The 24,509-nt window shown below is 38.2% G+C and overlaps 3 protein-coding genes across 4 annotated transcripts; 2 read left to right on the forward strand and 1 right to left on the reverse strand.

Moving 5' to 3' along the window:
• Positions 1 to 111: 111 nt before the first annotated feature.
• LOC145899442 (uncharacterized) lies at positions 112 to 10,866 on the reverse strand. 2 transcript variants are annotated; one of them, XM_082988224.1, is made up of 25 exons: positions 10,621 to 10,866; positions 10,190 to 10,401; positions 9,947 to 10,059; positions 9,533 to 9,731; positions 9,178 to 9,303; positions 8,926 to 9,083; positions 8,654 to 8,868; positions 8,341 to 8,442; positions 8,010 to 8,093; positions 7,887 to 7,952; positions 7,498 to 7,690; positions 7,077 to 7,213; positions 6,920 to 6,989; positions 6,468 to 6,639; positions 5,605 to 5,736; positions 5,286 to 5,391; positions 5,061 to 5,228; positions 3,767 to 4,815; positions 3,456 to 3,556; positions 3,321 to 3,384; positions 2,965 to 3,133; positions 2,799 to 2,851; positions 2,500 to 2,706; positions 2,322 to 2,425; positions 112 to 318 (listed from the first exon to the last, which is right to left on the reverse strand). In XM_082988224.1, the coding sequence occupies exons 1-24, from the start codon at positions 10,779 to 10,781 to the stop codon at positions 2,328 to 2,330; spliced, it is 4,155 nt and encodes a 1,384-aa protein (XP_082844350.1). In that variant the 5' UTR covers positions 10,782 to 10,866; the 3' UTR covers positions 112 to 318; positions 2,322 to 2,327. The 2 variants fall into 2 exon arrangements, with proteins under 2 accessions (XP_082844350.1, XP_082844351.1); XM_082988225.1 differs by lacking the exon at positions 112 to 318 and adding an exon at positions 337 to 866.
• A 4,775-nt stretch (positions 10,867 to 15,641) lies between these two features.
• LOC145899448 (protein ANKUB1-like) lies at positions 15,642 to 20,013 on the forward strand. Its single transcript, XM_082988234.1, has 11 exons — positions 15,642 to 15,778; positions 16,000 to 16,169; positions 16,362 to 16,488; positions 16,699 to 16,851; positions 17,019 to 17,165; positions 17,458 to 17,609; positions 17,851 to 18,034; positions 18,689 to 18,886; positions 19,077 to 19,176; positions 19,337 to 19,474; positions 19,606 to 20,013. Exons 1-11 carry the CDS (start codon positions 15,677 to 15,679, stop codon positions 19,965 to 19,967), a joined length of 1,833 nt encoding a protein of 610 aa, XP_082844360.1. The 5' UTR covers positions 15,642 to 15,676; the 3' UTR covers positions 19,968 to 20,013.
• A 427-nt stretch (positions 20,014 to 20,440) lies between these two features.
• On the forward strand, positions 20,441 to 24,438 carry LOC145899444 (alpha-galactosidase MYORG-like). Its single transcript, XM_082988228.1, has 3 exons — positions 20,441 to 20,630; positions 21,103 to 21,205; positions 21,328 to 24,438. The coding sequence occupies exons 1-3, from the start codon at positions 20,537 to 20,539 to the stop codon at positions 23,606 to 23,608; spliced, it is 2,478 nt and encodes an 825-aa protein (XP_082844354.1). The 5' UTR covers positions 20,441 to 20,536; the 3' UTR covers positions 23,609 to 24,438.
• The last annotated feature ends 71 nt before the right edge of the window (positions 24,439 to 24,509 follow it).

The following is a 24,509-nucleotide window of genomic DNA, read 5'->3' on the forward strand; positions in this document are numbered from 1 at the left end:
CAGACTATCAGTGATAAGTTTCGTCTCGCATTGTGACGTCACAAACCAATCTCAAAAATATGTAAAAACGAACAAAAACGTTATTTGTGTGCTTTGCGACACAACTCCGGCTGTGAAAACATCAAAACTTGTATTGACGAGAAAAATCACGGACGATTACTCTTTGCACATCGAAAAAGATCAACCGTGTACCCCTGCGACATCTTCTCATACGTCACTTGGCAGTTTCAAGTTATCGTCTTTCAAACCCCATCAAGATAGTGCAGGTGCCGACTGTGTTATTTAACACTTGATACGTGTGTGTTCTCGACATCCGAACTAGAGAAAACAGTTCGATCTTGTTTAACAATATACTTTTGCACTTCGTACGTTTTGGTTGATAGGTTAGCGGTTGCCGTTGTCCCGTTATGTACGTAATAAACGGTTCACGCCACAAAAAATGTTTTATTTGTTAAATTACTGATTTAATTTTTTTCTTCACAAAAACACCACGTGTTTTGAATTTGCCAGTGCTATAAGTAAAGCATTTAATGACATTGACATTCGTCCACATAAAAATGAGGGTTTAACTACATGCTTCTTCGTAACAACTAAGTGAAAACAATTGGATAGTAACAGGAGGGTGATGGCAATAAATAAAGCTTTGTTTGTGCCCCGAGTATCATGGCTTCATTAAAGGGTCCACATTGCGACAGATTTTTTCAAGGGACAACATTTTTGTGTATGACATAAATCATAGGAAAACATACCTACCATTTAAGAATATTTTTTAAGGAATACGGTAGTGTGTGCACAACAAAAAATGCCTTGTGGAACAGCCTTGAAGCGCCATGCAGTTTTTGAAGTGAAAAGTGCAGTACTCTAATCTAAACAAGCCTTTTTATAAGTTTTGTAATACACAGTAAAATTGCATTTGTGGGAAAACTGTCAGTATTGTGCACCTTGTACATGTAAGTGTATTATTGTTTTATAGAAACACTCTCAGTAGGTTTCAGTTGCAACTCAATCCATTAACCAAATCGACCAGCTCATTATACCAAGCATTTATATCAATAAACTAGTCAAGAAGGTTGAGAGATTATTAAGTGTGCAATTTTGGTGTGTTGATTAAAAAAAAACACAGTTCCAAGCTAACGCTGCAAAAACTTTTAAACTACATTGAAATTTGTGTTCGTTTGTACTTTTCATGGAGTTTAACATTGACTGCTTGAAGTCCACAATGATGAAACAAAAGCATCTTGGTTTTAACCAATTTGAATAGCAAGAGCAACTTAGTATATTTCTGTATCAATAAAGAGGTTTCAAATATTCTATACAAGAAGATACCCAATACTGTTGCAAAGTGTAAAGTAATTAATGTTTGGCTTTTTCCTAACAGTTGTGTGTATTGACAAGTAACCTATTGTCAATGTTCTATGTAATGACAAAGATTTGTTTGTATTGTATTGGATACATTAAGATTGGAGAAAGAAGTTAATCTGTATGATGATCTTCTATGCAAGCGTTACAGCAGTTGTGAGTTTCTCTGCAAGCGTTAAAGCAGTTGTCAAACAGAATGCTCAACGGTCATTTCACAAAGTGAAGAGACATTTGGTGTGTAAGTGTTTGAATGTTGCAATTGTCCAGAAAAGGTCTCAATGTGTAGGAAATCACTGAAGACACATACAGACTCCAATGGATTCTCCACAAAATAAGAGATGTTGCCCCCCCAGATAAAATGTCACGTAGAAGTCTTGGTTTCTTAAAGAGTATTTTTAAAATAATACAAGAATTGTGCAACTAAAGGTAGGTTATCACTTTAAGGAAAAATGGGGGAATGGATAAAACACATCACTTGCACATTTTGCCTCTGACCTGAAGTTGCCATACACCGAAGGTTTTCTTAAACTAATCAGAATTCCCTTTTACTGAAACACTTTCTAGAATTTTACCATTGAATATGTTGTGTATAAACAACTGAAATGAAGCTTCAAATGCCATCAACTTTGCCTTTATCTGGGGTATTAGTTGATAATTATTCAGTAATTGAATCAAACAAGTGTTTGGTATCAAAGGTAGTCATTGTGAATATCAAGATGTTTTCCTTTAAAATAAGTTAATTCTACTTGAAGTCATTTACTCAAAAGCATATTTTGTTGAATAGTATGACAGGTTGTGGTTCTTGTTTTGTTTCCTCAAAAAAAAAGTGGTGTGTCAAGTTTATGTCATTACTGATTTTTAACAGTTGTTTAAGTATGATATGTGGAGTTGAGAAGCAACCGACTTCCATCTGTCCACCTAAAACCTGAAACACAATGAAATAGATTGGATCTCATCCTTACCTTGTATCACATTGGACCACGCATGGGCATTTGGGGCCTCGGGGGCCGCATGCCCCTGCCCATCATTCTTATTCCTGGCCTTGGTCCACTTGGATGTCTTGCTCCTTGAAGTAACAATAAATTTATCTCATTTTACTCAAACCGACACATAAGTTCAGCACGTATTTAACCTACAAACCTCTAAATCGCATTCCACCACCAAAACCTCTTGGCATTCGTGGTCTTGGCCCCCTAAACCCTGGAAATCTGGGTGGTGGTCCACCGAAAGGCATTCCACCAGGTGGTCCACCATACTCTGGGCCTGGAAAATCTCCCATTCCGAAACCTTGGTCATAACCAGGCCCATCGTCAAAACCAAAGGGTGGCTCTTGTTCACCGGGTGTAGCTAAAATATATCAGATAAAAATTTTTGTGCTTCAGGCATTAACTTGATATTTGGAAAAAACTCAAACGACAACTGGATTGAGTCATACTTACCCAGTAAAATTTTTTTTGGTGGTTGTTCTTCAAAATCTTCAGGTGCATTAGGTCTGCAGAAAAACAACATATAACTGTTCGTCAACTTAATATAACAAATGTTGGGCATTTAGAATACAAGACATGGTTTGAAATTTGTCACATATAAACAGTTAAACACCATTACCGGAAATGTGGTCTAACAGGGGGAACAGGGCCTCTTAGTTGTCCCTGTCCCATTGGCCTAGGGGTTCTAAGCAATGGTCCTCTGGGTGCTCTTGGCAGTGGAACATGTGGCATTCTTGGTTCATGAAATGGGGTTCTGTTTTGCATCATAGGCTCTTCAATTTCCATATCTATTTTAAAAACATGGACTTGTGAAGGAAGGTATATAAAGTTACCGCACTTAAAACAAAACATAATGCAATTTTTGTGTTGAGCAACAGTATGCAAATCATAATTGAGGTCAGAATGTCTGAAATACATATCTACCACAGTGATTGGAACATAGGGACGATGACACAGTAACTACAGAACTTATACCTGCTCCTCCACTATCGACAAAACCTCTAGGTCTGAATCCGGGATCTGCCCAATCACCGTCATCCTAAATTGAGTTCAACTGTTATGACTGCACCATATTGTCTCCTAATTTTATTTCAAAGCAAGGTTTCTTACCTGGACTGTGTGGGTTTTTCTTATGTTGGCCAAGCTTGCTTTGAGTTTGTCAAAATCAACACTCGCCAGTTTGGACAATGTAGCCTGATCTGCTCCACAATCTATCAAACATACAAAATGGAATAGGTTCAGGCATGGTTTTTAAGTTTAACAGTGGATGTTTTCCTTTAGCCAGATGTAAAAATAGAGATAAGCACAGTTTCCAGATACTATCTTTTTGCTTCATGATGCAATTATTTTCCCAAGACATGTAACCAAACATTTTAACTTCTCATTGCAACTACTGGAGAAGTTTGTATGTTTTTACTCACCATACAACTCAGAAACCTCATCCACCGGTGTATTATCAATGGGCATGACCATGTTTTGCTTTGGAGTAGGTAACAACCCAGGCTTGGCACCACCTTGTGGTGCACTGTAATCAGGTTCCGGACCTTTTCCTTCTCTGGAGAGTGGATGACGATCTTTTTCCTCCTGACAATTACTTCCTCCTCTTCCTGGATCTGATCTTCGTGGTGAACGTCTATCCGACAATCCTCTTCGTGTTGGAGAAGATCTTCTTCCCCCTCTGTCCTCTCGCTTTGTTCTCGGCTCATGTCGAGATCTCGGGTCATCTCTATCACGTCTTCTTTCCCCTCTATCATCACGGGACTTTGAGGACGACCTTGACCTTTTTTCTTCATCGCCTCTTGCTCTTCTATCATCTCTGTTTCTTCTTTCATCTCTTCGCGACCGGCTTCCATCTCTGTCGTGGAAACGATCTATTGGACTTCTCTCCCTATCCCTCCTAGTTGGTCTTTCACTGTGTTGTTCATCCCTCCTGCTTCGTTCTTCCCTTCTTTGTTGAAGGGATTCATCTTGAATTGATGGTAAGGACCTTTGCTTCGCTGGCGGAGGTTGGTTACCAGTAATCATTGACTGCTGCTGCTGCTGGTCAAAAAACAGCAATTGTTTTTGATCGTCAGCTGTTAGGTCAAATTGCCCACTTCCTCTTTGATCCAAGTCATCTTGGTTTGTGTTCCACTTACTTATTTCATTTTTAGGTTTTACAGATTTGTTGTCACTTGGAAATTGTGCCACAGCAGAACGATTGTCTGGAGGAGGAGGTGGTCCATCGAACCTATTTTGCTGCATCTGGCCATAATTGGCTTCTTGGTAATTAGGCCCACTAAAACGATTTGGTTGTTGTTCAGTGTCCGGCCGGTGACCCAACAAAGGCCTTCGCATTTGCGGAGGACCACGATTGTCATACGGTGGTTGCTCAATAAAGGGCTGTTGCACAAACCCTCTATCATGGAATGAAGAATCATTTTGCGGACAGTTTGGCCTATTCTGCGTTGGTTGGTTGTTGGCTTGTTGTCTGGTTGATAAAGATTAAATATTGTTAATTGGAATAGTGGAAAACAAACTTATCGAATATATTACTGCAAGCGACCAGTGAATTTTTGTTTTGATATTGCAGTGGGCAACTTTACCCACCTCTGAGAGATTATGTTAACAAATACATCAAATAAGAAACTAACTTGCTTACTACAACTAACAGTACATATTTTTCTGTAAGGCAATCCAACGTAGTCTGACCATAAACATTTTACGTGCCATTACCTGTATTCGTCACCATTAAAATCATTTCTGTTATGCTGTGGAATTCCACCAGGAAAGTCCCTCTGAAATGATTGTTGAGAAAATTGACCACCATTGTTATTTTGCCTAGAGTTGTCTGGTGGCCCGTAGCCCGCCTCCCTGCTTTGTGGGCCTCCGCCCCTTTCAATTCTATACAAAAGGTAGAAGTTAAAATAAAATTTATGTGGCCTGTAAAAATGGCCTTACCCTTGTTCACTCTGCTGATTGTATACACGATTACTGCCAACAGAATCTTCATAATCATCATTAAAGCCATGTTCATCGTAAAATCGATCCTTTTCTTGCTTTATATCTGTAAGTAGGACACAATTTTTACAGTTTTGATGTGAGAGTCCCTTTATGCTATTATTTCAGCATGTTTATAAATTTATAATATAATTAAAAAAAAATTACTTAAAAAAAAATATATATGGTTTTTATCAACATATTTTGTGACATATTCAGCCAAGAATTCTATGATGTCAAGCATGCATAAAGAATTTTATTGGTGGTGTAAAACAGTTACTTGTGTTTTGCCTTCCGTATGCTTGGTTATCATCATACTGTTCCTGCTTTGGAAAACTTTGATCATACTGCTGATTTGGTCTGGAATCATCTTCTCTAAAATTGCTTTGTTGTGACTCCTGATATCGTTGCCCTAAACATAAGGATGATAAAACAGAAATCAGTGGTTTAAAATAATTCTACTGCTGATATTTTGTGCTTGCAGCTACTCGAAATGTCTACTTTTAAAGCTTCCACCCCTTAAATAGCAGACATTACACAGACTTAACGGTTGGATAAACAGTCTTAATATGGTCGAGTGCATTTCAATTGGTGCAATAACAACATCTCACAAGCATTCCTGTGCTTTATTCAATGTTAATGCTTGTAGCAGAAAATCTAGATGTTTCATAGTCTTTTAACTTTCCCTGACACAAATTTGTGGTTAAAGGCAAAATATTTACTTGGTTGATTGCCAAAAAATGTTAACTTTTTTGGAGGGCTTCATTACAAAGTGGTGTCACAACCACAAAAGTATCATGAAAGCGTAAGGAACACCTGACAAAAGTTAAAACTAATGATACTACTTTATTTGGAAACTGATGTATTGTTGAAGATATACAGAGAAGTCATTTGCATGCTTCATGTTTGCATATATATACATGCAGGTGTCGTAAAAATAAAAAAGCAGTTATAACCCACAATTGCCACATTTTAAAGCTGCATATATCGTTTGAAGAAAAGCAAATATAATTTTTTAAAGTAAGGTGTGCACAGGAAAATTTCTACAGCCAATTTGCATGCAATTGGTTTCGATACAAAATCCAGCCGTATAACTGAATATCCCCCTTTGCCGGCAACTGGTTTGCCAACAAGTTTAAATACCTTGGTTTTGGTTAACTCTACTCAAATCTTGTCCCCAGTGTTCATCATATCTTTCCTGGTTGGACCTTGGGTTACCAGTGTGTTGCATGGGAAAGGGACGCCTGTCCGCCTGAAAAGCTTTCTCAAACTTTGGTTCTGGTTTAGATACAGCCTGGGGTGAAGTGTAATAGCCCTAAAAAGAAACCATTGTTTTTGTTTTATCTAAAATACTTTATTTATTCACATTAATTTTGGAAAATTACAATTTGTAAGACAATGTAAATAGTTTTTGCACAAGAAGTATCTTACAATCGACCGAAAATTGAAAACAACTATCTTTAGCTTGCAGCGAATGAAAGCATTCTAAACAATCAGCAGTAACAATTTTTTATTATTTGTAATTTTTTTATTATTTGTAATTTTTTTATTATTTGTTATTACACTTTCATGGATATATATAAGATTCTAACCACCTGTTGACCAACTCCACGATTTTGCTGCATTCTTTGGTTTCTTGATGGCCAGTTTGCTTCACTTGGTTGACTAAAGTAAAATACAAATACCGCTTAATTAACTTCCCACAAACCCAGATGCATAAATAGTAGTTTTTAGAGACTTATTCATGCCTACCCTGTTTGTTGAAGATGGCCATAGTCACCATACTCTGTTTTAACATTGGTCGATGAAGGAGTAGTTTGAGGTTTTTCCTGTGAAACATCAGGTCCCCAGCGACTTGGCCTGTCACTACCAGCTTGCTTTTTTGGAATCTAAGACACAAAGATCATAAATTTTTGACACATGGTTAAGTGTACAAACAGGGTGTAACAGGCACCTAAATGTGAAATATAATACGTATATTGAAAGCAATACCACATCCACTAAAATTTACCTATGACATTACTATGCCAAATTCGGGTGACTAAGGCCCAAAATTAAAAACATAAAGTTAGGCTTTTTTAACCAGGGTTTTTTTAGAAGATATTTTATATTTCCCCAAAACACACTATTTTATTTATGAAACTTTAATAATAAATATACGCGTATAAATAACCTGTTCATTCCATTTGTCTGTGAAAGCTTGCTGCTGCTGTTCTTGGTAAGTCATGGAAGTTTCTCCCTGTCTTGCCATCTTCGGGCTTCTATCTGAATAACTTAGGCTGTTGCTGCTCGAGGGAACGGGACCAGTGGACCTTCCATATGTAGCATGAGGAGAGTAGGTGGCTGGCTCTGGTCTTTTCGGTCCACTGCATAACATACAAAAAATAGTGCATAATTACAACATTTATGGTAATTTTCTGAGATAAAATCTAAAAATATTTCATTTTTAGAAGTTTTGATTGTTTTTTTTTGTTTGTTAGTCGGTGATTCTTCAAATCTTGAGATATTTTTTAACTGAACTTTTATACAAAACCCACTTTTTTGTCCTACTCACTTTCTTACCTGGGTAGCTGAGGGGGTGTTTGTCTTTCTTGACTTCCAGATGACCAGTTGTTCTGAAATGGTGCTCTGCATATAAAAAAAACTGTCATGGTTTGCAACTGTCAGTAACATTAAAAATCCAACCTTTGCTGGTAAGTTTGCTCACTGTGACTGCGATTTTGGTTGTAGGCAGGTGTTAAAGTTCTACCCGCATGTGACTGATCCATACTAAAAATAAATAAAATACATTTGTAGCTATTACTTGATACTTTGATATCAAATTTTGTGAAAACAAAGGCACTTACAGCCTTGTAAAAAAATAATTTTGAGGGGTTGATGAACAACTGCTTCAAAGCTATGTAAAGCCATCATTGCAAATACAGCCAATGCAAACTTTTTCCCAAATGTTACTAAGAGCTGCTTCACGACTATGCAATAATTATTGTAAATGGTACATTTTACACACAGCACACACCTGGGTGCAGACATTCGATCAAACTGCCTTCTTTGTGCTTGGTTTTTATTAATTCCCACACCTCTTTGTTGGTTGCTCTGGTGACCTCTATTTAATGCTTCTCTGAAATAAGAGTAAAACATAAAAAAAAATTTACGATTATTAATAAAATGCCTTAAATTATTTAAGTAGTACAGGTCAAACTTACCCTTGCAGGCAAACTAATCATCATCTATAAGTTTCACGCAGTATTTCAAATCAAGCAGATTTTTGTTTTACACAAACTATTATGAAGTTTTACTATTTTAAGGTGATTTAAACCAAAAATATTTACTTGTTGTATTGCTCTACAAGTTGTTGCGCCTCTGGCCTTTGTAATTCAAGAAATGTGATATTATCAAACAGTCTTTCTGCCTCGTCTGGCAGTGAAAAGTTAGCTTTCATATCAAGAACAGCTGCTTCCGGGACCTCCTTGCCTTCTTCCACTGTACGCTGTTGTGATCTACGGATCATATCTTCATCTCTTGGAACCAGAACCATTGCATTTACCTAAAATATTACATGCAATGATATTGGAGTATGGTCAGGCCATAAATTAATGCTCACAATATATCCTTTTTCTCTGTACTGCTTCACTTTTCGTCTTCTTGCTGATGCATACACATTGGTCTGGTCCAGAATCAAGTTTCTTGGTAAGCTTGATGCTTTCTTCAACAATATGTTAAAACAATCGGATGCTTGTTTGATCAGGACATCCCAGCGACCTATTTGTAAAATAGACCATTTGACAATTACAGACTATTTTTACATTTGGAATTTTAAATTATTTGTAAGGATATCTATGACGATTTAGTGTACCAGTAAAGTTGTTCTTTCGTGGTAGACCCATCACTCTCATTTTGTCAATAATTGAATCTGTACCAAGGACAACATATTTTTTGCTCGGGTGAATTTTTGCATAGTTCATTGCCCAGGTGCTTTTACCTTAAAAATTTCAAAGTCTGGTTAAAATTTCTGTGCAAACGTTACCTATGTATGTTATGGTGAATTGAGAAAGTATGTGCTAGAAAACATCATTTTCATGCCAGCTTTTTTTGTAAAAAATATATGAACACAATTCTATGATTAAGTTGTTAATGTGGACGGGTAAGTGTTAATATAGCCATTGAAAATATTTGTACTAAAATCACTGCATTTGCATCAGGAAACCCACCTACACCAGGAAGGCCAACCATCATAATAACTTCACACTCCCTTTGTGACAGTGGTGATCTTACACCTGGGATACGCAGATCAACAGGTATATGACTGATCAACTTGTATCCTGGTTGCAAAGAAAAGTAGGGATGGGCAGCCTGGCCAAAGTTTAGATCGAGTTTGCAGTTCTTTGTCAGGATATGAGGGAAGAGTGCCTGGGTGGCAAAGAAACAGAGCTTAGGAACTCTTCCAACTATTTTTGCCTAATTTGCAAAGTTAGCTTGCAACCAAGTTTACAAAAAATACATTTTTTTGCTAAAAATGGCCCATGATGTTTCTGAACAATCAATGCCAGCAACATCAAACCATAAGTATGACTTTTTGAACAATAAATGCCAGCATTGTCAAACCATAATTATGCACACAATACCTCATCTGTCATCCAGCGGATCTTAAAAGCACTGCCACAGTAACGACCATTAACGCTGTATGAAATGTCAACCCATCCATTTTCCATGGCAAGATAACACCCAACCACATCACCTATATTGTTTCAAACACATGCGAAATACTCTTAGAAACCAAATAAATTTTCATTCAAGAGTAATTGGACATGTGTTTATATTCAACATAGAGGTACTTGGCATTGCATTTAACTACAAAACCAGCAAACCTTTTTCATATCTTCTTCCATAATTCAAAAATTTACGGTTTGCAGATTTTTTGCCAGTGCCACCGAACCCGAAAGAGTTTTTATCCTCTCCCAGTTGCAATGTAGCACTGTCTGTTGACCAGCCAACCCTCGCTACATACGTGTCTGTTGGATCTTTGTTAGTTGCCTCACAGTACTCATCAATTTTCACTTCAAAGCACACTTTTCCTGATCTATAAATCAGATGTTTATAATTATTACGAAGTTGTTTGAACAACTTTTTTACACCAACAGCATTTTGCTTTAAATTGTTTTTTTCACATGTGTATGTTGATTAAAATACAACATAACTGACTGCAAATTTACTTATGCTGTTAAATTTCTGTGTTGTTGTCAGTAAAAAGATGTGTATTTGTCATCAAATTCTGGTGAGTAGTGAAAAGTGTTATTACCTAATGCCAAAACTTCCTTTGACACCACCCCACATGTAGGAAAACCCATCACTGCTTAGTGGAACACACGAGTAACCTCCATTGGTAATATCCAAGTTTAAATCACAAATATAATCATCCAGCTTCACATGATGGTCAACGATGCCAGAAAAACTTTGCATGATAGAAAGCTTCACATGTGAATGCAAACTAAAACACTATTCACCCCTATAAGTGCTGTTTGGCTTGGTGTTTTTAACACAACATTGGTTACAGATAATAAATTTAGAACCATGTTCTGTATCATGCTTTAAACATGGAACGCCAGAGGTAGGTGTACAAGATTATTTATCAATAAAACATTGCCACTGTTACATGCTTTTTGTCGTTGTTTTTTGTGCATGTATGCCGCAAATTCCGTATTTTTCACGCTATGGTTGTTTAAATATCCCGCCGTGTTGTTTGGATCACACAGCGGCCACGCGCAACGCAGGACCAGAAATGAGTAATCATTGCGGCTCATCACTCGTCAGATTGCGCGACATTCTGTTTGCGGTCTACAACTGTAAAACGTCCTTTCTGACTTCTGGTGCAAAACATAAATGTAATTTTTTCTTGTTTTTTCCAGTACAACTATTTTGTGCACATAAATAGATTTCGCATATCCCTTGCGATTGTGTACATCTGTTTTTTCTGTGCTTCGTTTTCATTAACCGCTATCTTTACGCAAAAAGCAGACCGACGAGTGCATTTTGGTCAACAGGATGGGTGTTTTTGAATATCTTTAGTAACAAAGAACAAGGGTCCGCTGCTTGTAATTTGGAACAAATACAGGCGCTAAAATTCTCTTCACGTGATTGGCCTAATTTCCAGGTCTGCGTTCCAACAGCGCACGTGCTTTTGTGTTGTCGTTTCGCTATCACGTGACTTGTGTTAACGCAGAAAAACGTTGTTGAAAGAAGTGTTCGGAGCCGACATTTCCACTGTTTTGCCAAAATGACACCACAAACCAATTGTGCAAAAGTGTACTCGTTTAAATTAGAATTTTCTATTTTAACTTAGGTTATATTTATAGCAATAAGATTACCCGAACGTTCTTTACAGCTTGGCAATGTATGAAAAATCTGCTTGCCAAGAAAAACAAAGCTATGACACAGGCAATCTCACACTGTAGGCATCGGAATGCATGAATTTCACATCCCTATACAGTTTCACAACATTTTTACTGACAACCACAATTCACACATGATTTTTTGTGGCAAGACAGATATGTAAAAAATCTATCAAAAATAAATTATCACAAAACTGCCAGTACTTATCGAATTGTATGTAAGAGTATTTGATTTTAGAGCGAAGTACAGAGCATTTAGGTGATCAAATCATTGGTTAAATGCATGTAGACTGCACTGCAAAACATGTTTATTTCAGTCATGTGTAACGCCCTTGCATTTTTGTAATAATCACATGCAGCTGAACAAGTGCATTTCATTTGATTTTGAGCATTATCACTTTCAGAATTTTGACAAGCGTTATTTTGAACTAATTTTTTTTGTGCATGCTAACAAACACTCAAGGTCCAATGTCGATTGTGAATGTAATACAAAATATTCTGACGAAGTAGTGCATGTGTATGGCTACTTTATTGAGCAATTTGCTAGTTTGATGTGCAAAATTGTATACTCTGTCATTATGTAAATGCTGACACAAAATTTTCCCTTTAAGTGTAGTTGTGACTTCAGGGATGCTTGCCATAAATTGTAAATAGTTGTCTGCTTGTCCCCACGCAGAGTACAGTTTGAAATGGCAACCATTGATGGGAAATGTTTCTTTTGCTTATTCATGTAATGCTATATGCATGACACTGAACTGCAATACAAGGTTAAATCAAGCAAGAAAATACAAAACTTTTTCACATTTTTTCCCAACAGATCGACGTTGACCATACGGTACCACAAAGTGCAAATTAGTATGCCCGCAAGTGTAATAGCTAGCACAGTGCCACTGTCAACAGCTGCACTGATGAGACCTTACAGGTCGAAACAGAGCATGTGCACCCTGTCTGCAGCTCTCAATTATTATGGCTTTTTTTGCACATACTTTTTCACATTTGTTTGGTGTTTTAAGTTAATTCGAACCATATTCTTACCCCTACCCTTTTCTGTTGTCAAACTTACCAAGCTAGAAAGGCTTCCCGCAATGAATTTACCTACTCTACCACCTGCCCTTACAGATCAAATTTGCAGAATTCCATTTTCATGAATGATGCTTTTCTTTGTAAACAAGCAAACTCTCCACCATGTGACCAGTCTCCTGACATAACACTAATTACATATAGTTTTGGTTGTTCTACAACTGGAAATTCTACTTTCTTCCCCCTCTTGTTTTAGGTCCATTGTATCAAAATACAAATTAAATTACGGCCTATATATGTAATGTGACCAGAGTCAAACTTTTTAGAGGGACAGTCTTGCTTTTGATGCATTGTTTACATTTGTCATTTCAATAAATATTATGGGCCTCTAAGCTGTAATTTGTTTTTCTAATTTTTTTACTGATTTATCTCCAATAGAATTAAGCAAGGTTTCCATGTTTTTGTGTGGCACCCCTATAAAAAGTCTACTGAACTGGTGTACTGTGGTCCAACCATTTTATTGTCCAATCCGGACCATATTTGTTAACAAACATTTTCAATTGCCTGGTTTCAAGTTACACTCCACTTAAATCTAGCTACTGGCAATATTTGCTATGTATGTCCTTTTAGCTCTGTCACCAATGCAGTCTGGCCTGGCACACTTTTTCAATAAATTGAACAGGTTATCTTGAAATTGGCAAGTATTTGTGCTTTTGGGGTTTTTCTTGCAGTTTACGACACATTTCTCAAAAATGACTGGGCGCAAGGATTTTTAAAATTTGTAGTATTTATTTTATTGACTGGACTTGGTAAATTGTAGTTTTTAGGACCTACAGGTCTGGCCTAAACATTGGGTTCAATGTAATGTACAGATGTCCACTTTTACATAAAAAATCCCGTCACATATCTCAGGGGTTCCCAAACTGGAGCCAGCCATGACCACAAAGTGGTCTGAGGTGATAAGAGTGGAACTTATATATTATACCACATGTACATTGTTGCAAGTAATATACTTTAGACAACATGTTACATTCCAAACTACATGCATTTTGCACCCTTTCATGGACATTTATATGTTGGGATAAGTCAAGTTCATATCATTTTTAATGTGAATGGTTTTTGTGGTCATATGTACTAAATGTTGGGTGAAGCAAAATTTTCAAAAGAACTATTTGTTAGTGCATTTGTACAGAAAAATATTATGAGTCGATATTCCAATTGCACTAGTTGGTTGCAATGTTGTATCGTGAAGCCCCTGTGCATCCAATATCGGAGTGTTAACATTGCCCATAATCCGAATACCAATAACTATGGTTTATATTTGATGCAATGTTTGTAATTTAGTGTTTGCTCTATGAATGTTGTTGTTTTGTCGGTGATGTAGCCAACCCTTTTTTTTAGTTAAAACAGGGTAAAACGAATGTTTCAAAGAATTACAAATGTATGTTAAAAGAACTATACAAAAACTAGTCTGCCAAATAGTTGCATAAACTTTCTAACTTGCGGATGTGTGGTAATTTTAAGGAAAACTGCTAAATAACGCAAAATACCCCAACAACATTTGCTATCTTCATTTAGTTGGTTAAGCAGCGTTTGTGGCAATGCACTTCTTGGACCGGCAACCGCGACTTCCATTTTCTCAAGACTTTTGTGTTTCAAAAACATGGTTTGTGTTGTTCCGGTTTCACTCGCTGATCTAAAAAACTCTTTGAAACAAACTTACATATGGCGCAAACTTACTAGTTTAGGATAAGTTTTCTGAATCGCACGTTCGCTGATAACAAATTTTGAAGGCTTTTCTTCCATGTTCTCGCTTCGCCGCATTATCGCCAAACCGGGTTTACTGCTGCGCATGCGCAACAATGGCGTTGATCACGTGGTTTTGTTGAAACAATATTTGGACATTAAAAATAACATAACTTGCTTGCTGTTGCTATTTTATTTGAAGGAAAAAAATTTACCGTCCATCGTTGTAAACCATTTTTTTAATTTGGTTCTATTTTCCGGGAAGTTGCTTTCAATTGTATTTATGCATGTGGGAAGGCAGTAATTTGCTTGTGTTGTATTTTTAACTATGCATTCTTTATTGTGACTATAGCAATGAGCATGTTTAAATCAACAATTCGTGCTCTATAGTCCAACTTTGCAGAATCGTATGAGCATCCGTACCATATTGGATTTCTGGCATTACAGACTCCGCAATGAAATTCTTACCACCAGACACACATACTTTACAGTTGTTTTACCTCGACAGGTGCTGTATTACAAATGTGAAACTCTATAGCTGTTCCCTGGTCGTTGCTGATTAGGGGGAGTGTAACCTTCGTAGTTTGACATGCCATCGCAAAACTGATGTGGGTGGGATTTAAATCGCTTTAGGACGCGCGTGAGGTACGTGCGTATCAACAACAAGGGTCGCTAAGCTTGTGTGTTGGGTGCAGGATGTGCAGCATATCAAGCACCGTATAGTTAGTTGTTGAGGCATTACTTTGTAACTTCATAGTAATTGTGATTTACCACATCTGTCGCGGTACGTCACCAACCAGCATAGGTCTGTCAACGCCACGAAACGAACCTACCGAAAGTTGTCTTAGCAAACGTCATATTTGTCAATGCTATTATTCGGAATTACAGTTACAATGCTTCCGAGCTAACAGCAACAAAGATCGGTGTACACAAAAAGGCCAGTCAAACTTCCTACGTGGCAATAAAGCTTTACAATACAATGGTTTTACCACAAAAACAAACAAAAGAAATGTAGTCGTACTTTTTCCGATGACCTTCAATACCTCTCGAGAACTATGCAGTTAATTCGAGGTGTTGATGGACTTATGGTTTAAACCATGCTGTTCGATCATGTTTTACACGCCGTAAAACGTGATATTTTTCTTCAATGTGTCATAGGTTCGTTTATATCTTGAGAGGGCAAAAAGTGTTGTTTATAAAATGCGCATATTCGTCGCTTTTGAGGACGTTCGACTGCCTTTAGACGTGCAACCAGGTCAAACCGTGGGTGACGTGAAAACCGTACTCCGGGATCACTTCAAGGTAATACTCTGTCTACACACCTTGCCACTTAGAACATATCGTGCTTAGACACAGCATCGGTCTGTGTAAATGTCGTTATGAAATTATGTTTTATGTCTTGTCAGGTAAGATTTTTTGTTTTCCGTGCAACAAGAAAAATACGTGTTATTCGATATAGATTTGTCCAACTTCTGCTCCATAGCATTTTCTATTTATGTGTGAAACGTTCACTGTTTTTTTAGCTGAACTCGTCACATGTTGAAGACAAGATTCTACAACTCACCTATGCCGGGGCGGTTCTGCACGATTCGTGGGTGTGTTCCGATATTGGGATCACGTCGGGCTCCACTGTGAAAAGTGCTCTTAAGGATTCAGACAAACCCGTCCTCCACATTGACTGCGCATTTAACGAGTATGCAATAGAAATCTTAACGTTATTATAAAACTGCTATACTGCACACTCAAATTTAATGTTATTCATAACATTTCCAATTTACCTATACTTGTGTTCATGACATCATTTTGTACATTTGTGCACATCCTGAAGACGCTTAATTTGGCGCCTTGGCCAAAAAAAATTATTAAAAAATAAAATTTTACGCAGAGAGATAATAGTCATTCGCGACCAACTTGATCCAGCAAAGACCTACGTAAGCGAACTGAGGCAAAAGGTTTCAGTGAAAACCGGACTCCCAGTGTCGGTGTTTCGTCTCTGCAAACCCAATGGACAGGTTTGCTTGACTCATTAACATGTTTCCAAAGCCAAATGCCAAAATAATTATGAAAACATTGTAGTTTTGGCATTTGTATCTCATTATTTACTGCATATAGTATATAATTAAATAAACATACCATAAATACTTTAAATATTAGCTTGTGTGGCGGTGCTGGGTCATGTTACAAATTGACGCCACACGATTATGTTTACGTTTATGTGACAGGAACTCTTTGACAAGCATACGCTGGAGAAATACGGAATCGACCTGGGAGATACGCTGTTCCTTCACGTATGGGATGGATGGAGCGCATTGCTGATGGCTGCCACGCAAGGACACACAAGAAAAGTTCTGCGAAACGCATCCACTGATGAACAGGTCCAATGAGCGCTCGTGATAGCCAACAACCATTTGGAATGTTTTATTAAAAAGGGAACTGCTGGGTTCATATATATTGGAGTGGTCATTTGATTCAATCTATCAAACAAACAAACAAAGCTTTATATGCCAGTGGCTCGAAAAACTTAATATTGTTTTTTTTGCAGCTTGCAAGATTTCAATTCCGAGTCGCTTGCTATATAGCTGCCCATTTTGGTTACGTTGACCTTGCGAATTCGCTCATTAACCCCAAACTGGGGGCGGTAAAACCTGAGGAACCTATAGGCCAACACCCAGCCAAGCTCTGGAGCAAAGTGAGTGCCATAAAATGTTTGAAAAAAATATGTGCTTTGCAACCACGTGTGTTTGTTATTTAAGCTTCTATGGTAACTCCTTAGGAAATTGAGTCCCTAAACCTTTTTCCCTTCGGCCAACGGTACTGGAGGCAAATTATTGGATAGTGTTAAAAGCAACAGATATTGAAATTTACAAATATTGCTGCTGTCCAGATATATTAGGTCAACATGTTTTGCTTCACCAAATTATGCAAGAGGTTTAAGATAGCAACCGGTTATAAATCAATATGCATACGTTTGTGAATCGCAGGCTTCAGCTCACATTGATTCGTGGAAATGTCCGGTACACGAGGCTGCCGAGTGCGGAATGTTGAACGTGCTTAAGATTTTCGTTCAGAACAACATCTGTTGTTTGGTGAGCAAGGACGGAAGCGGACACAATCCGATACAAGTCGCGTGCAGGTCAATTTTAAATTTGTGTTGATTTTATTGTATGCACCGCCTTTTACATATTAACACAATATTTGAAACGATGTTTGTATAAGATTCATTAAGTCATTAAAGTTAAAGGACTAAAGGACTCAAATACATTAAAGTTCCTATCCCGTTCGGGCTAAAAGCAAACAAAACGAGTTACTAAAATGTATATGAGTCCATGGGTGGCGTTGTAACCTTTTTATGTAATACGGATCAATTGTTGTAGGCACGGACAAACGGATTGTGTTCTGTATCTTACGTCGAAACTGTACAGCAGCCACACCGAAAACAACATCACCCTTCCGGTGACGGTTGTTATTCGCGCGAGAAAATGGTGCGAAAGAGCGAGGGAAAAGGTTCTCGTCCAGCAGGGGGCGTATTTGTCTTCCCTCAAAAGAAGGCCATATAAGGTAGGCTGTTGATCGGTTAAGGCGCCCGACACACAAATAAAAAAGAAAACACCTTTTTTTCAAAAAAACTCCTGTTTTCCTATTTGCTAAAATACCGGTAATACAGTCCTCACTCAAACTTGTGGATCCTCTTGACTAAAGGCAAAAACAAGCAACAGAAATTGTGTACAGTTCAAAATACAAAACAAAACGAGATACCAGCACGTGATTATTGGTGACGAGGGTCACTCGACGAAGTGATGTGTCAGTTGCGGCAATTTTAAAGGGGCATCTCCAATTTCCAACAATTCTATTGTGCGAAGGATAATTTGACAGGATGGTTTTGTAATAAGAGACTTGAGATATATGTGTTGTGGGCCTGGAGCTTCTGGTCGCGTGTTTGGGACAATGGTCAGGAACAATGCGTGTTCATTGATATGTTTTCTAAACATGTTAAATATGAGTGGAGCTTAAAATCCTGCAAAACACGCAAAACTACCACAGCCACAACAACTAAAAGTTATTTGTCGCATATGCCTTAATAACAGTTTGGTCCTGTATATGCTAAAAGTATTTTAAGGCACCTATTAAGTGTGTCTGAATTTAACTAAATCCTTACATTTCACGGCCACGAATGAAAGAGTTTAAATTTTAAACCTTTGTTTGTCGTATTAGCCTGCAGCTACTATTGGACACGGTGTAATTGTCAATGGTTTTGGGGAAAGTCCCTTGCAGTCAAGGGCGAAGGTCAGTGAGCTCCTGTACCTGACGCAGATTGCTAAAGATGCAGGCATAGGCCTGCCAGCAATGACAAGACCAAGGCGACATCATCACCGGGGTCACATGAGGACATCGTCACAGCAGTTGGCAAAAGTGAGAATATTGTTTCTTGTTTCAAAGCTCAAATTAACTACTTTAGTTAAATTTTCGTAAACTGGTCTATGCTATATCGCAGAAGCAATACCAATAAACCATTGTGCTTTTTCTGCCTTTTGCTACAGCAACAGAATGAAGAAAAAAGGTAAAAAGGAAACATAAATTTAGTTTTGTGTTATCTTGTTAGGATTCGGCGCAGAGCAGGGGTCGAAACTGGAAACAGTCGACAAGCTCAAACAGCGCCACTGCATTTGGGGCCAACCGTTTTCCGAACTTGTCCAATACAGGTGAAAATCAGCAGAATTACATATTTGTGATGTTCTAATGAACGAGTTTTAAGCTCTGTTGTATTATAAATGGGTCGCGACCCACTGGTTGGAAAGCACTGTTCTAACCGAAACACACCTGATCACAAAACTATGGGCATACTCACTTTTTGTATCTCAGTTTTCTCGAGGCATTTGCGTTTCTCATCACATGATGCCGAAGAGACGACACCTGATGATGACGATAACACCGAAACCAGTTCCTTCATTCAAACACCAAAACCAGAACACAGCAACCAACTTCCTTCGATTCGTGAAGGTAACTGGCTGAAACGCTTATAGTAACTTGCCTTTCTATTGAAAAATTTAACGTGAATTGTGTCGTGGTTCCCATGCCGCTTGCCATAAACTCTTGCAGAAAAAATATATAACTTGACATTTGACGTTTAGGTAAAGGGCAGTCAAACCGACGGACGAAGCTGATAGAAGGAGCAATCTCCCTGCCGGCAGTGAGTGTAGAAAACACCCTACGACCATTTTTCCACGTTAGTTCGCGTCTTCCAAACCCTGTCCTCATCACGCTGAAAAAATTTCAAAAGTATCGAGGCACAGACTCACGAGACAGTGCCATACAGTGCATGATCGTGGCGAGCACGTTCAAAGACAAGGCCTGGCTGAGGCAGGTCGACATGGCCATTTCGTTGGCCAAACGAAATGTGCACAACTGTCTAAGTCGAAGCGACGACTTTTCCAGTGCAGAAGTACGCTGTCTGCCAAAAGTCGCTGCTAGCCCTATAAAAATTAAAGTTTAGCTTCGGTGAATGGTTGTTTTTGTTTGTATATGTACCGCCAAATAAACGCCGCATGTGTCTTTTTTATTGTGAGAGAATGGTGCAGAGCAGGTACGACGAGGGGGCGCAGTGCGGTACAGCATGTCCTATAAGATGCTAGGTATTAAGCTCTATGTGTTAATGAATATTTTTGGAATAAAGGTTGGGGATTTCCACCGGAAAGGTTTCTACCCCATAGGATCAAATCTGATATCCAGAAAACGTCTCACAGCACCCCAGTTTTTCTCTCCTGGTGCAGAGCAGGCAAAGGACACATTGCTACACAAAACTTTTTAAAATACAGTAGCTAATAATGTTTAGTTGACGAATAGCTTTAATCCGGCAAACGACATTCGTAAAAATTACCAACAATATCTGCGCCTCCGCGGTGGAGTAGTTCAGCTGATTTGTCGCTCTCATCCGATTTATTTCACGTACAAGTCCCCAAGGTTGATGTTGTTGTTGTGTTGTGTTGAGCGCCTTTTTCACGTGTTGTTGGGAGAAAGCATCGGGATTGAATACAAAATCGTTTTCACTGTCTTTTCGGTCAAATGTCGGGAAGGATGTCATCCTCGAAGATCGTTAAGTTTACTTCGCTGTCTCAAACTCAGACACGTCGTGACGAATTAAATCTCATTGAAAGTGGTGAGTGATATCGCAATAAAAGTTAATACGCAAAACATATTCGTTCGAGTTTTGCTGCTAACATATAAAATGCTAATCATGACTTACACTGAGAAGTCAATGGGGCATTGCTGTTCTTGCTTGTAATTAATATTTGTCAACTTAACCTCAGTCAAATTTTTTTTTTTTTCAAATTTGTTTAGCAACCAGGAGCATGATCCAGTTTGAGCAACCCTTTTGCACTAAACCAAAACATACTAAAGCCACAAAATGCATTTTAAAAAACTGGATTTACTTTGGCTGTCACATGTATATGAAAGAAATGTCACTAGATAATAGTGTATGGCCCTTGTTTGTGGAGGAATAGCACTCTAGTAGCTTAACGTACTACAAAAGTCAAGTCAATTTGTATAAGGCCTGCAATACATTTCTAACTTTATAAGGTTTAAAGATACATGTCAGCATTTTATGAAATCAACCTTACTTTCTGCAGAAGATGGACATGATGGTGAAGGGATTCACGGAGGAAGGGCGCAATTGGAATTTCGATTTCCATCTACAACAACAAATGGTGGTGCCAACTCTGACCAGTCAAGGTAATGAAAAAGTTGCGGGGCTATGATAAATTTCATAGCTAATATTTATTAGTACACTTTGAAAAAGAAGATTCTGGGGATCGGATTAAAATTAAAAGCAAATTTTAAACTTCTTTCCGCAGCGAAAAGACAAGGGAAGCTCAGCAGAGATGGGGAAAGCGACAGAGATGTCGCATTAGGGCCATTCTTATCATTCTTGCAATAATTCTAATAATAACACTACTTCTTGTCTGGCACTTCTACAACCTGAGACACATGTTGTACATTAAAGATAAATACCGGACAGTGGCCACCTTTAATGCAGAGACCAGATTGATGTCTGTCAAAGACAAAGATGGAAATACAGTTGCAAAGTTTCAATTGGATGCAAAGGGTGCAGTTTCAGGTGATTTGCAGCATTTGCATGCCTGTCAGGAACCTACAGTGGATAGCTCATGCCTTTATTGGTCACACAAAAATACTTCCTTGTCTATAACTGCTGTCCGTTTTGGCGACGATGATGACTTCGACAAGGAACACTGCATAAAAGTTGAGTGGAAAATGAATGCCGATGCTACTCCCATTGATTGTGTAGATCTTAAGATGTCCTCGGATGATGATGTTGTTTGGTTTGGTGCCAACTCTTACATAACATATCCACCAACAAGTGCACAAAATGATGCATGCAGTGAAGAAATGCTCCACTATATTCCTGGTGGCTTTTCGGTTACAGATCCATTTGGTACTGTGCTTCAAAATAGGGGAGGCTCTGTAATTGAGCCTGTGTGGATTTCTTCAAAAGGGGTAGTAATCAAAGCAAGCACACATCATGCTCTGATGGTCAACCAACAGTTTTGTAGAAATGAAACAAACCCAAAGCTGTGCATTACGTCAGCTCCAGACAAGGCCCATCAAGACATGCACCACAAAGATCATGATGCATTTCACCTCGACTACATGGTATGCATTGGTGATACTTTACAGGCAGCCCATCAGGAGACAATCGAACATTTTATCAAACCTTTGATGGAACCACACGAAGTGCCAGAATTTTTTAAGGATATGATAAATGATGGGGCTTATTTTGAAGGTGAGAGTGAAAATAAGATAGTTGGAAGTATGAAACCAAGTGACTTGCCTGCCCATACTCTGCACAGTGCTTGCGACTGGTTAATTGAGAAACCTCTTTGGAATCTTGTCATTCCAGACAAGGACTTTGGCCAGCAAAACATCCACAACCATTTGGATGCTATTAAATCAATTGGAGGAACTGTTCATTTAAGTGACATTGTGCAAGTTTATGACAAGATCGGCGACTTCGTTTTGAGAAATGATGGAGACGTGTCAATGGGCAACTTTACAAGTGTTGCACGCCAATTTGGATTTAAAATAATGCTACCATTAACTCCCTTTGTAAATTACGACACCAAACATTTTAAAATGGCTGCTTTAAATGGCTATCTTATAGTTGATGAAGATATGTCGGTCCCGACACTTACTCGGTTACAAACAACAGATGGAATTATATTTCCAGGTGTTGTTGACCTGACTAACCCCAATGCTTCTCAGTGGTATATAAAGGAGGTAAGGGAGTTTAATGACACTGGACCTCCTGTTGATGTCTTTCATTTATACTATGGACAAGCATCATGGATTCCTAACCATTACCGTCTTACTAATCCTTTGCACAACCCTGGCCATTTTTCTACCTTGTATGCTGATGTTGCATATGAAATAGGCCGTTGTTCGGTCAGTGATGTGGCTTACGATTCCCAAATCAGACATCAGTTTGTTTTACTTAGTCCATCCAAAACCATGGAAAGCACTGTTTCTGCGGCCTTGGCTGCTGGCTTTGTTGGCTACCCTTTCGTCATCCCCACATTTCCAAACCAACTGCGTGAAGCCGTAAACCACATGACAACATCACAAATTGAGGATACCCTGATCCGTTGGATTGAATTAGTTGCTTTCTTTCCTGTGATGCACATACCTTGGGATTATGATGCTCTTGTTGAAGCTGGGGTAAATGTTAGTAGGATCGCATTCGTTGTCCAAAAGTATGTTGACTTGCGGAATGGCAGCATTGTGCACCAGCTTTTTGAGCAAGCATTTCTGGAAGCTGGCACTAACAGCACCAAGGCTGTTTTATCACCAATGTGGATGGCCCCAAATGCGCTTTTAATGGCATTGGGCCATGATGAAAAGCACAAGGTTCTTATAATAGAGGACCAGTTTATGATTGGCAACAACCTGTGTGTGGCACCTATTCTTTTTTATGGAAGAACAACAAGAAATGTGTATTTACCACCAGGAAAATGGAGAAGTGTTTTGACTGAAAGCAACCATGTGTCTCAGAATGGCATTTGGCTGAAGGATTACGAGGCTGGGATTGATGAAATTCCTGTGTTTGTAAGAGTGGAATAAGCAACAAAGATGTGAACACAGAAAACCATGCGCAAGTATCACAGAGACAATGTTGTATTGTTTTAAATGACAATGTTATATAGGTATATGTGAAAAGTTCATGCCTTCCATGTTTATATGTCTGTGTCACTATATTAGGTTTAACTGCCTACTGTTTTTCCCAAACCATCACTTCAGTTTTTACCAAGTAGCTATTTTGATTTTCAATTTATACAAGTCCAAATTGCCATTGCTAGATTTCGCACAAGAACTAACTATTTATTCGATATTTTTATTATATACACTTTTATTGCATGGGTTTTAAGTTGGAAACATGCATCATCCACTTTCCATGAGCGTACTGTTCAAAATCTTTTGAAATATTGACTGCCGATGTATATATTGCATATTGCAGGTTACTTACTTACACTTTGTTATATGTGCAGCTCAAGCATTAGTTGCAATTTATTAAACCTCCATATAAATACTAACCTGATGATTCCTGCCTTAATAAGGATATTGTGCCAGATATATTTAATTTCAATGGAATGCAATATCAAATGCAATTAAATTGGTAGGAAAAATTGTTTAGTTTTCGTATGCCTTGCACACATTTTGTTCCTGTGATCATTGTGTTATTGACCGAATTTTGTTAATATACTTGAAGCTGTGATAGTGTTTTCTTTTTTGGTGATGGTTTCAATATCGACTGTGCCTTTTAAATGTGACATGCTAGTGCTTGTATACATTCGCATTGGTGTCTTATTGTACTGTTTTCTTCATCTCGCCTTTCATTGTGTGCACGCAGATATTGCTTCAAAACAGAATTTATTACACAGAAAAAGAACTGATTGGTGTGGGCTAGCGTGGTCACGTGCACATGAACCAAGCATGCATGTTCATACGTAGCGTGGTTTGCGGT

This window comes from Ascidia mentula, chromosome 4, assembly GCF_947561715.1.
Source record: "Ascidia mentula chromosome 4, kaAscMent1.1, whole genome shotgun sequence".
NCBI lineage: Eukaryota > Metazoa > Chordata > Ascidiacea > Phlebobranchia > Ascidiidae > Ascidia > Ascidia mentula.